The 13,746-nt window shown below is 39.3% G+C and overlaps 1 protein-coding gene across 1 annotated transcript in view; it reads right to left on the bottom strand.

Annotated features, from left to right (window-relative positions):
• Window positions 1-13,746, bottom strand: part of pappa2 (pappalysin 2) — a gene marked incomplete at its 3' end in the record, with an annotated part of 80,487 nt that overhangs the window by 23,417 nt on the left and 43,324 nt on the right. Inside the window, exons 15-23 of the mRNA XM_034138022.1 lie at window positions 13,527-13,640; window positions 10,913-11,048; window positions 10,639-10,813; window positions 9,977-10,042; window positions 9,793-9,889; window positions 9,110-9,287; window positions 5,223-5,436; window positions 280-448; window positions 1-103 (exon numbers count right to left, since the gene is read on the bottom strand). The exon at window positions 1-103 is cut by the window's left edge and continues 33 nt beyond it. Of these exons, the coding sequence (XP_033993913.1) occupies window positions 1-103; window positions 280-448; window positions 5,223-5,436; window positions 9,110-9,287; window positions 9,793-9,889; window positions 9,977-10,042; window positions 10,639-10,813; window positions 10,913-11,048; window positions 13,527-13,640 (1,252 nt within the window). The remainder of the gene's footprint in view (window positions 104-279; window positions 449-5,222; window positions 5,437-9,109; window positions 9,288-9,792; window positions 9,890-9,976; window positions 10,043-10,638; window positions 10,814-10,912; window positions 11,049-13,526; window positions 13,641-13,746) is intronic.

The following is a 13,746-nucleotide window of genomic DNA, read 5'->3' on the forward strand; positions in this document are numbered from 1 at the left end:
CCGAGTTGAGATCGGGAGGAGGAGGAGAGCACGATCCCTGTAGCGTGGAGCACATGGTGAACTCTGCAGTCCATTCACCATCCTTAGAGCAGCGGATCTCCCTCTGGAAACAAACACAAATTAAACTCATTGTGGTCATTAATGGCCTATGGTTGGCCTACACTTCTGTCTTTACACAGCTCAGTATGGGAAAACAGTTATTCAGTCAGTTTAGTTTCAACCATAATTATTGTTTTATCATGCGATATAAATAATGCCTTAGTTTCAGTATTTACTTACATTTTCTGTGGTATCCGGGCACCTCAGGGTGCAGAGGGAGTCATAGTACAGGCCATTGGTGCAGCTGTACATGCCCTGGAACACATCGGGCAGGGCTGCGCAGGATATGGGCTCACAGGTACTTGTCTCCCACTGCCCCCCCTCCAGGCACTCCATCTTTAAAAACTTCCTAGAGACAACAGTCGACAATTGGCACATCTCTGAGTGATCTCAACTATTGGTGAACATTTTTTTGATTTACATAAAATGTGTATAAAACACCTTTTTATTGTACTTTTTGGGGGTTCACCTCTTCAGTCGCGTATTACATAGGTGTTTGTGCATGTAAATGGTCTGCAAAGGCTAAAATCTCAAAGTTATTGCCAGATAGAGTATCTCCCCTGCCTGAAATTCCTCCATTGGACTCCTTTGTTTACTTCAGTAACACTTTGTATCATTAGAGCTTCTATTGGCTAGCGCTTCAACATATTACGTGATGGGCCAAGGGGTGGGACATGTGTAAGCAGTTGACCAATCCCAACAGAGCCAACTTGGCTCTGGTTTCAGACAGAGGGTGGAAGGAGGTGCTGCAGCACAGGCAGTATGAGCAAAATAAAGACCCTTTTAAAGTTGCAAACAAAAACAAAAACTGGTGTCGTTTGGCCAGTCCTGTGAAGTACAGATGAAGCGTCTTATTTTGGACAGTTTAAAGTGCGAGGGTCGTGATCGGTTCGTGCACGTTCCGTGATGGCCGGCCGGCCCCCAGTCAGACTTGATACCGCCCCCATGATAAATACATTTAATTATTGTGAAGCCAGCTGCAATGGATCATTGATCCACCAGGGGGTGCAGTGGGGTTCCACACTGGAGTCATGTGAAATCAACTTCTAAATAATAGATGTTGTTTAGTCGGAAAAAACGAACGAGCCGGCTCTCCCGATTTTTAATCCTAATTTAATCATCATCATTGATGTTTATGTTCGCCGAATTGACATGAAATCACTGACAAATATGAATATTCTGTATTCAACTTCATTGAAACGATCAGGATGGGTGTTATTTTTCCCCACAATGACCAAGTCGCTGCAAATGATCCCATGTATTACATGTACATGGCCACATTCTCAACAAAGTTACGTAACGAAACATTCTGTATTCCTTGCTTACTTTTTATTTAATGCTTTATAACAGCTGGAATAGTTCGTTTAGAACAGGCACCTCACTCGCAATCTGCTCCTCCGCAACGCCTACCACCTACCTCCGGCTGAAATTATGAATGTACAGTAAGGCATAGTAATCATAGATAACACGGCAGGGTCCGTTACAGTTTGTTTTCATCTGATTTCAAATATTTCAAATGTCTGAAGTTAATAAATACATTCTCAGTGTTCAAGTCAATAATAGTCATATAAGAAAAGTACTGATCTAATAACAGAGATTTTATAAGGACTTTTCAATGTTCGGCATCGCTCATGTGAAATACAGTAAACTGGATGTTGTGGTGCCGAGAGGCGGGGTATCAAAAGTACAAGCTAAACTTTTATTTAGCATCTGAACACACTTGTAAACAACGTGATGCCCGGGAAGCGAAGACCCGGCGGAAACAGCTGGTCTGGTTCACTAAAATGTCCGTGTACAGTATATCTGGTACTAATGTATAGCGGATCTTTGTTAAGATCCATATGTCACGGATAGATATTATATATAGAGATGGGATGGCAGAAGGTGCTATATATATATATATAATTCCAAAGCTGGTAAAGACCTTTCAAATTTAGCAATAATAGTCATATAAGAAAAGTACTGATTTGTTCTTGAATCAACTTTTTTATGGAAAATGTTTTATGTAATTTTATTTCATTTTAAATAAAATGAAAGACATTCACAGTTAATGTAATTAGATATACATTATTAATGCCATACGTTTTTAAATGTAATTAGATATACATTATTAATGCCATACATTTTTGCATAAATATTTATTCAGTATGATAGCTGTCTAACAGAAGTTAAATCCATTTCTCACTTATTCTGACAATGTACTTAACCCCAAATAAAAGAACCCAATAAAAATAGTTGTTAAATAATAGTGAAGTCACGTTGTAATAACAATAACTCATCTCTCTCGGTTTTTTTTGTTTTCTTTGTGTGCTTTGCCAAAAGCCACTGTGTCAAGTGTCCTAGTTGGGTTGCCGTACGGAGTTGAGCAATATGCACATGCGCAGTACCACAGGTGGACGGATCGGGTAGTGACAACTGCAACCCAACTAGGACACTTGACGTCTCGACCGTCTAGGCGGCTGGCCAATATGCGAATATGCATTGCGCATGCGCGAGTCTTATGATCTTATTAGGTGAGTTAGGTGAGTTAATTATTAGTTGTTAGTTAATTAGGTGAGTCTTATTAGGATATTAATGCCATACATTTTTGCATACATATGTATTCAGTATGATAGCTGTTGTTAGAAATTAAAATCAATGTTAAACAGCATAATTCAGTCTAAAACATATCGTCAGTTTAAAGCTGTTTTATTGTGGAAAAGCCCGGAAGTTCTCAGGAAATCAATGCCAAGCTTTTATTCTGAAAAATCCTTTATCCGGTTAGCTTGTGACTAATGTTGCGTTTTCTGAATGTAAAGTGAAAATGACTTGGAGTGTTACACACAAACGTACGGACTTTAACACTACATCGATAGACGTTAAGATATTATTACTGCTGAATATTAAATGAAGGTCTAGTTGATCGTAGTGTTTACCAGTGGCGTCGCCTGGCCTGGGCATCCGGGGCTTTAGCCCCGAATGTTTTTACTGTAGCCCCGGACAATTCTCCCTCAATAATAATTTACGTGAACCTCATCATGACACAAGAGAGGACGGCAGCACTGTAATTTCCCGTGTTCAGTGAATGCAACAGAGTTTTAGTTTTATAAGAGTTTCAGAGAATTATTTATTTCTCGTTTATTGCTCGTTCATGTTCAGTTCTTGGTGTTTTTTTTAGGTTTTCTGGTTGTCCATTTGTCACATTCTTGTTAACATAATATCTCAGGAACCCAAGGAGGGAATTTCTTCTAATTTGGCACAAACTCTCCATTTGGACTAAATAATGATATCATTTAATTGTGTTAGTCACTGTGACTTCATGTCTGTCCTATTTTTCTTGAATGCGATACCTCCCAAATGTTTGAGATAATTATTTTCAATTTTGAGACAAATGTCCACTTGGGCTAAAGCTGTACTGGTAATATTTAACCACTTAACCCGTAACAGCCATAACTCAAAGATCGATATGCTAATATTGACAATTGCTCACAAGTTTCTGAAAGGATAAAAGATATGAGTGATGACATTTTGGACAGACTTGACCAATTGATGGAGGCATACAAACACGAGGGAGTCATTCCAATATCAACCTTAGCTTATTGCTGTAAATTTGGACCATGAGCCTAGGACAAAGAAAAGGTTGTGGTAGATATTATTGTTATTAAAAATATTTGGTTGTATTGAAACTCCCTCTCCAACTGCATGCAGTCTTTACAACTCAACGCCATCACTACTTTTTCAATTCACTTTTACTGTTTCGATAACCAAACATATACTGTACAGAGTCCAATTCTACAGTACACTAATCAAATGTATGTTGCATGTTGTGTTTAAATGCAACAGTTTGTGTAACAATGAAGATTTATGTGGGAACATGTGTCAAAGGTAAAAGTGAAAGTCCTATTTCGCTGCTGCTGTTCACGTTCACATGTTGGACTAATCAGGTTATTAAAATGTTTACGCATACTGCATGTTTGAGAAGGCATTACTCATAAAGAAACACAGCTGCTAATGGAGATAGTTTTTCACCATATTAGGTGGAAATTACATGTATACAACACTATAAAGTGTATATATTTTATTGGTCTTATACAGTATGATAGTAAAAGTCAGCTTGTCATATTTTTTACACATAATGCATTTTAAATACAATAAGCGAGAAAAATAGTACTGCTGTATTTTACGTTAAATGATCTCAGCAAATTGATGGTTGCTATTACATACAGAAAGGTGTGAAAGAGATATCTGACTCCATTTTATGCAGGATATAAAATCACCACAGAGGTTGTGTCTCTTCCTATTTGAAACTCATTACCAACATGTGAAATGTGTTCAGTAATGAGCAGTTGCCCAATGAATACAATTGGCAAAGTTACAACAAGGCCCAGCTGCGGTACTATTTTATTGGACCCTAATTTGAGCTTGTTTTGAAACAGAACATAGTTTTGCAGGTGATGGACCACAGCCTCTTTAAATTGTACCCGTCTATATTTAAGAATTTACTATTGAGGTTACGGTGTTCATGTAGTCCATTGTTACGCCGTTGCAAACAAAACCTAATCAAATATCCTCATAATATTAAGCAGTGCGTAGTGGGAATCTTGAAAAGTAAAGGGAAAGAAGGCATTTCCTTAATTACCGGACAGGCATGTGTGATAAAAACCATACATTTACTTCAGTCTGCTGTCTACACAGATTTGACTTAAAAGCACTGCACAACCCAGTACATTATGATCTGTTGTCCACGTAGTTCTTTAATGCCTTTGTACAGAAAAATACGACATTTTGATATCAACACGTGTTGATGAAAAGGGGAAATGTTGGTTAGCTAGCTGTTGCGAAAGACGTCAGTCTCTACCTGATAATGTCACATGATTGACTTGATGATATTCAAACATAACTGGTTATTAAAATGATGCTTTTTAAATGTTGAAATGTTTTATTTATGTGAAAGTTCGTTAAATGAATTTAACTATAAGGGGCACATTGGCGGATCACCGTATGGAGCCCACTGGTCTCCTCTTGGTAAAATGAACTGATAAAGTTGTGATATACTATTTTAAATAAATGTAAAAACGCCCTCCAAACCCCGGCAGCTGTATCTTTGTGCACTGAGCTACTGCAAACAGCCCCAAAACACTTACCGCGGTGTCTTCTTTTTGATGCTCCCCATTACATAGAAGCCTGTGTTGCATTTGTAACGGCACACAGAGCCAACATCGTGCCCTGAGGCCAGGCAGTCTGCAGTAAGCAGTTTGGCATTGGGTATGTCTGGAACCTCTGCACACTCGATCTTGCAGTAGGCCTCTGGGAAAGACCAGAGACCGTCCTCCAAGCACACCAACCGGTCACTGTCACCTGAGGAGAGGTGAGGGAGTAATATTCAGAGTACAGTGTTGTGCCTAACACAATGGTGCAATGCAGGAAAATATACTTGGTAAACAATGGGCTATTTTCTCTGTTATTCTAAACCTGCATAAACCTTTTTAACCTCTGCCAATGACGTTATGTTTTAGGTTTGATTCATTGGTTTGTTTGTCTGTTTATCTGCAGGATTACCAAAACGAATTTTCATGAAACTTGGTGAAAGGATTAAACAAAAACCATCACATTTCGGAGCGGTCCGAAACACTGGACATTATGTATCACTTATGGAAATGGCCTTGGCGGAGGTCTGCACTCTCCGAGAGTGCATCTCACTTCGGTTATTTTTCATTTCCTCGCTCCTCGGGCTCGGTATCACCGGAAGTTGATTTGTCTGCGCCATCTTGAGTACCGTCCCAGTGGCCTTATTTTTGCCGGAGGACCGAGGATCGAGGATCGAGGAGTGATAACGGAGGACCGATAATCGAGGAACTACCAGACCATTCTCCGGTGAAATGCTCAGACACCCCCTTACTGTGTATCGCTCACTGATTGGACGATGCAGCGCATGCACTGATCTGGCTGCTGTCAGACGATCAGCTGTGCGGCCTCATCACAAACGGACGTCGCTTCACGTGACGCTCCGGAGGAAACGAAGTCCCATTGCTCTTAAAACTCATTTCCCTGATTCTCGTGGTTTCCTTGCGTCTCTCCATGCTTCCCTGGTGGGAGGGACTAGTCGCAGGGAAACGACGCAAGTGAGGGACGCAAGGAATCCATTTAACCGAAGTGAGATGCAGCTTAAGTGCCCCTTCTTGTTGATGTATTAAATGTGCTTTGGTGGTTATGGTACGTTTCTTTGGGGACTGTTTTTATTCCCCTTCGAATTGGCCTCCATAGAATCTTCCTTTGGCCTGCTTTAAATGATGAGCTTAATGATCATAAGAAGTGAACTCAAACTCTGTTATATAGAGTGACTTTTAACTTCTGGGCAGATTCGATTTCACCTCCACAAGATTTTCCAGTGCCTGAATCAAAGTGCAGATCAGAATCAGAAACAGGTTTATTGCCAGGTAGTTTTCACACATACTAGGAATTTGACTTGATGTCATGGTGCATACATAAAATATAAAAAACAAGAAATCTAATATAAAACACAAAATCTTTTTTACACCGTAATAAAATACAGTTAAATAGCAATAAGATAAATAAAGCAGTAGTTTACATGGAAATAGAATGCTATGAATGAATGAATTTTTGCATGATTGTATTGGACATGAGTTTTCTTCAGACTGAATATACAGGATTCCCACACCTTTTCAAACATCAAACACAGATTTTTGAAGGACATTTGATGGCCCAATTCTCTCAAATTAAAAAATCCACCACAGCAAGGGAAAGTCAAGGTTCTTACTGTAACAACACAGATCATTTGTTTATGCACGCATTCATGCACGATTAAAGCGTCACACTCGAGGCAGGTGGCGAGTGAAAAACAGCATAATTTCAATGAAACACATGCAGATAAAAAAAAGAAGTAAGTGACTTATAACCTTAAATATTGTTTGTTACACAGCAATAAGCTACTAATTGTAACAGACCAAGTTACGATTTGGCAGCAAGTGTTTATTGAATTGCTAATTGAATTTTCATTTGAAATAAGAAGATTGTTTGACTGCTTCTTCTGAAAGTATAGCCTCATAGCCTTGCTGACACATTTTTTACAAGAGTTGTATTTGCTGCACTGTATAACTGAAACAGAAAGAAGTACATGGGAAAAGCACAAGTAGGTCAACAGCATGGATTGATTTCTGTCCGGCTAAACATTCTGCTTTTGTTTCATGGCTCTGTCTTGTACAGTTATGAGGAAAAGGAGACCATGTCTTCAACGTAGCCCAAAGCTAATATTTGCTATGCCTGTATGGCCTCACATGAAGCATGGGCGTTGGTGTGCATGTGTGTGTGTGCAGAATCATAACACCCTAAACCTTTCACATATTTTATTGGGTCTATAAAATGTAATGAATCTTTAACATGGCATCACATTTTTATAAGCTATTTAAACATTGCGCTGGTGTGGTGATGATGAAAATCCATTACAGCTGTGTGTGTGTGGAATATATTCTCCTGAACTACACAGTGTGCTTTTTTTCCCTGCTGAGTGATGCTTGAAGGCCTTTGAACATATTTCACTCAACCAAAAGCCACAAATCGAATTATTTCTACAAAATCTGAATTTACACCATGGATACACGGGTCTAACTGCTGACTCTACTACGATATTTGAGCGCTAGCTGTGGCTTTCCGACCACAAACACAAGTGTGTGGACATCACGCTTGCTCCGTCTAATCACTTCAAGAAGCTGCATCTACTACATTGTGTAACTTTACTAAGGAGGGGAAATGTTTTTCCTTTTTGCGGCCACAGGCAATATTTGTTCTGACTCATTAAGGTGTTAGTTGTGTTTTTAAAAGCTTTGTAGACATTTGAGTATAAGGAAATTGTGTGTAAAGGGAAGAGGAAATATGCCATATAGCTGTCTCTATCAGTGTTCATCCTGAATTTCATTCACTGCAACCCAAACTAACACTTTAAAGGCCATAAAGTAAAGAGTCTGTGAGCAGCAAGCTTCATTGAGAGAAGACATGTTTGTGATTTTGTAAAGGGCATTTCCACTGTGATTTTATTGCAACACTGTAGATTAGTTCCCCTTCTGTTAGCTGTTTTTTAAACTAATTTGTTTTAAACACTGTCTATAATTATAACAGGATGGGAGAAAACAGGCCTCCAATTTAAACTGTAATTGTGTAAAATAAAGGTTTAATGTCCATTTCATTTTATGGACTGTAACTAGTGGAAGCATCTTGCTGTGTTTTGTCTGCTCACGAGACTGGGCTGTAGCTGTCATTAGGTAGGTCGTAGCAGCAGAGACCATGTGTTTAATTGTAAGAAACTCAAAATGATGTTGATAAAAGGAGGTTTCTCAGATAATTATTGTATTTTGGTTTGTCTTATTGGGAAAAGCAGACAATGAGAACTAACAGTATTGTAAATTTAGGCAATATGATTTTTGAAATTACGAAAAATAAATAATTATTTGCATGGTTAGCCTGACACCGATGCTATGAAGTATGACCATGTAATTTTGTTACTGATCTACTGGTTTTAACAAAGAAAATAGCAGTGTTTCATTTTGGATACATTCCAAAAAATACACGACTAATTTGTTCTCTTAATAAACAATCACAAATCACACACTGCTCTTGTGCCTTTATCGCTGTTAGCTAGCAATGTTATTGTCAGCGCTAGCAAATCGGCTTTTATTCCAAACTAGTCAATGGCACATTTATTAAATTGTGTGAAAAGAAACACATGTTTTACTTTTATTTGTATAGCTTAGAGCTACTTTCATCAGAGCACCTGCAATCATGTCTGGTGCCACATCTGTTAAGTATCCAAGATGGCGATCATTGAGTGCGTGAAGTGTCCTCACTCAACTTTTTGACTGTTATGAGTGCACCCTCCAGTTACTGCATTTAGCAATACTTTGCACTCAAAATAGCAAATGTAAGTACGGAAGTATGCAAATTGAGACACAGCATATGTTTTAGATGAGACTTGACTAGAGTTAATAGAGAGAATAGAGCAGAATAGACAATGACTTACCTTGCAGTATAGCTGGTGATCCACAGGTGAAGGAGCATTGTTTGCCAAAGGTGGTTCCCCAGGGGCAGCTGAATATAGCGTGGTAGACATGAGACTGATCGGGCAGGGCGCAGTCTACAGGCTGACAGCTGACCACACGATCCCAGGAACCATGGAAACACTCCAGATGAGCATCTCTCTGAAATAAAGACAGGGGAACATTACACAATGACGAAATGAAAACATGTTTTGTTCATAATAACAATGAGTTTGTTCAAGTTAACTATTAAAAAAAATATCACAAATAAAATAACTGATAAACATGTTAAAAGTTCAATTGCGTTCACAATCTGATTAGGTAGATTCCATTGCCAATATTTAAGCATTTGCCTCAACCGTTTGTATTATTCAGAAGTGATTTGGTTAATTGTAACCCTATGACATATTGGTTAGGGTATACAATGGCCTATACAATTCCTAGACTTCTCACTGAATAATTTTGACACGTGAGCTTTTCCTTTTAAATGTGGTGTCATCTGCATACACTCTATTTGGTTTTATATAATGTATTATTCACTTAGCATGTTTTTTTGGAATCAAAAGAAGATGTTACTATCTCTGGCATAATACAAATGTTTTTACATATGTATAACTTTGGATGACTTCACATAGAAACAGTTCAACAGAACAAATATTCAGTGTACCTGGTGGGATACGGTTCCCCTGCTGTTGTGGACACTGATGCTGAAACCATGACGACACTGAACTGAGCAGTGAGAGGACTCCCCTCCTCCTGTACACCTACAGAGAAACACTGATATATAGATAGTCCTTTTGTTTGCGGTTTCAGCTCTCTCATTGTTCAGTGTTTCATTGCAAAGGGCCTACCTGACAGTGGCGTGCTCTAAATGGGGAGGCCTGCAGCTGTCCAACTGACACGGTTGCCGCAAACAGCTATATCAGGAGATGGAGGACAGGTGGAGATGGAGGGAGAAAGGAGAAGGGAGAAGGGAGAAGGATGAGAGGCAGGGAGACACAGAGCAACTAGGAGGCCTAAACTGATCACTAGTTTTATATAAGAAGTATTTCAAGTTTTGGGGAGGCTGTCATTTTGGTAATTAACCTGTTATGTTATCATCAAATATCATACCAATGCCTTGCACAAAAATGCCAAGATCACACGTTTTTCTTTTGTAAGTGTTAAAACATTTTTTAAGTTGGGTTGGTTAGAACCCCAGACTAAATTACCGAATAAATTACTGAATACCTCTCTTTGTATATCATCATAGATGGTAAGATGGCCAAGGCGATTCGTACTGTTTTCGGTTTAACAGTCTGTTCTTCTACTACTCTGTTGGTGGATAACAGTCATGTGTAAAGGGTAGCCTAGTGTTTTATTTGTCAGACTTTTCTAGAGCTTGCTTCAAACTTGCTTGGCAATTGAATGAAAACACAGCTACTGACATGCTGTGTATGTGTGCGCATGTGTGTGAAAGCATGTGTGTGTGATAAGTAGGTAGTTGTGGGAGAGCCCACCCTCAGATGCGCACCCGGTCAGGGCGAAGGTGCTAAAGTGGCAGGAGGTCCTCAGGGCCACGCCTCCCACTGCCACAAAGGGGGAGGAGAAGAGGAGAATAACAGAGGCCGTGATGAAGAAGGGTCGAGAAAGGTCATGGGTCACATTCACCACCAACGGGTTCCGATGGCATGAGAGGTCATGCGTGCCTAGGTAGAAGAGTTCAAAGTAGTCCTTTAGCTTCTCACCATGCCAACAGTTTGTTGTGTTGTTAAGTTATTGGTTTTCAAATACAAATAAAAAGGCACCTAGTGAGTGGTTTTTGCCAGTAGTATCAGACAGGAGGATGGTGGCTGTCCTCCGGCACTGCTCCCCAGACCATGACCCATCTGAAGCCAGGTACACCATCACAGAGGCTGCCACTCCAGGGTGGAGAAATCCCACCTGGATCAATGACGAAAATTACAATATTTATATAAGGAAAAAAGGTTTATTTATACATGAATATGGGTTTACTGCAATTGAAATACTTTACATGACACATTAATAAACAGTTATACAGTAGACCATGGTAGTCAGGAAGGGGTAGATTATTGACCCAGTGTGCTTTCCAATTGTTAGGGTTAGGGTTGGCAAACTAAGGGTTCCTTGTCACTGAACAAGAAACTCCTTGAGGTTGCCCAGTGGCCTGAACAGTGTAGGGAGGAACCTGGATTATTGTGTTAAGCTCTTGTAAAGCTCCATGTGGCAGATAAGACATTTGACTGGTAACGCACTCACCATGAGTCATGTTCAGTCGGCCACCTCTGGTCTGAAAAGTTGAAACCAATGTGAAATTGCCTTGAAGTTACATTCTGGCCAGAAGGACGCTTTCAAAGTCTGTAGAACTCTATGAAAAAAATGTACCTACTTCGAACTTGATTTATTAACTTAAACATGAGTATACGCTCTTAATCGCTAGTGTCAAGTCTTCTATAAAATAGCATGGTGTTCATTTTGTAAATTATGATTTCATAAATCAGTAAATTAGACAGCAAACAAAGGCTTTTTTGTATCACTACACGTTCAAAGGCACTAAGATGGCAATGGCCAAAAACCAATGGGTGACGTAACGGTGACTATGTTCATTTCTTATAAACAGTCTATAATCATGGTAGAAACTTGTCAGTCTGCAGTCCTCCAAAGGAGATTGCAAGGACATGAACTGAGCATAACAAGAACTGGGCATTAAAAAGGAGGAAAACAGGGTATTGCACAAAAGCAAACAAGCCACAACAAGTACTAAGAGGTCTGTCTGGGAGACCACTAAGTGACCACAGGAAGAGCAAAGGTTGGGTGCTGTTACATGTCCTAATCAATGCATGTGCATGTTGCTGCATGGCAGGAACCGTATAGTAATTGCGTTCTGACTAAAAATCAATGTAACTGCTTTGATTCCAAATTAACCTTAGCCTGTGTTCTAATGATGGATATTCAACTTTTCAGAGCCACCTGCTTAGAGAGACTGTGTCTCTCATACTGAAAAGATGGATTTTGGAGTATCACTTTTAGTTTAGTAAATTAGTAAGGGCTTCCTAAGTGCAACTCTTTTATAGTACGGACGCCTTAAAGAGAGTTTGCAGAGATGGATATGATAGCTGACGATGGCTGAGGAACGCTTTTCAAAGAGAGCAAGACGATCATTTCAAATGAGGGTGCCTTTCAGAGACAGAAAGAAAAACTTTAAGGACAGGCGGTTATCATGAAGGCCCTTCAGACAGTGAAAGGGTCTTTAGAGAGAAAGTGGCCTTCCAGAGATGTTACAGAGGTGTGCCTGATAGGAGGTGTCCATAGAGAAAGCAAGGGACGGAAAGATGAGTCATTCAACAAAGTGGTGGAAATGGTGATAGATAAAAATAAATGAATATGTGCAAAGGAAGGAAGAGGCAGGCTCATGACAGTAAAGGACCCTTCATCCAGAGCACGGCAGACATGTTTATGAGGCTATCACTCAAATCAACAGCTATCATGTGCTTAGTTTGGACCTGAAGAGTACTGTGGCTGTGGAAAGTCTGACTTACAAAACATTTAAATATAAGAACGATACACAGGTCTGGAATGGAAAGCCGGGTCCAAATACAATGCAGTACACAAACCTGCATGTCTATGTGAAGCGCTGTTGGCTAGTGAATGTTGGGGCTGCAAAGAATAGCAGGACTGTAGGCAAGCATATCAACTAAACAGCAGCCGCAGCTTCTGTAATCCTCTCACAATTTCATGTGTCAACAATTCATAACATTACTTTATGATGTGTCATTTTTGCAAATGTTTTAAACAATTAGGAGTATCATAGGTAATTACCTTTTTGGTTGCTTTGCATTCTCTGGGGCCAAAATAAACTAAAATATAAATGATGTTTTCATAAGGATCTTGTAGTGATTACAAAATTGTTATTGTTCATTGCGATGCCAGTGCTATAATAACTTTTAGAACTTTAAGGGAATTTAATTATGACTGATGAGTTAATTATATAACACTTGATCTTTTATTGTTAGTTAACTGGTAATGGTATTTTTTGAAGAATTTGAGTGATTAGTATCCAATGGGTAAAAATAGCACAAAATGCACGCTACAAGAATAAGTAGAGGGTAAGTCATGATTCAGTAATCATCTACAGATCATTAGTACCCGTAATTTACAGTTGTCTTGGGAAATGAGTAATTAAAGTGAAAAAAAAAAATCCATTGTATGAATCATGCAATTGTGAGAAAGTTAGGAATGTGTGCAGGTTAAAGTCAGCAGACTGTGTGAGGCCCTTCAACCCAATTTTAAAAATACTGGAAAGTGCTGGAAGCTTAAAGAGTAGCCACCCACAGTCACTTAGCGGAGGGGGGGAAATATACAGTATGTACATAGTGCACACACAAACACACACACATGTACCTTTAGCCAAAATGGATGTTCCAGGTCATTGTTTGTGTCGGACTGAGCTACACAGGGGAACCAGGCGTCCGTGGGCATTCTCTCAATCACCTCCAGGTGTTGGTAGCTGCAGAGCTATATTCAGAACAAAGAAAATTGAATAATATTAACATTAATTTAACTGATCTTGTTTTACTTTTCAAAGTTATCCTGACCTTACCTTTTAATGTGTACATTTAAA

Source organism: Trematomus bernacchii, unplaced genomic scaffold (assembly GCF_902827165.1).
Source record: "Trematomus bernacchii unplaced genomic scaffold, fTreBer1.1, whole genome shotgun sequence".
Lineage (NCBI taxonomy): Eukaryota > Metazoa > Chordata > Actinopteri > Perciformes > Nototheniidae > Trematomus > Trematomus bernacchii.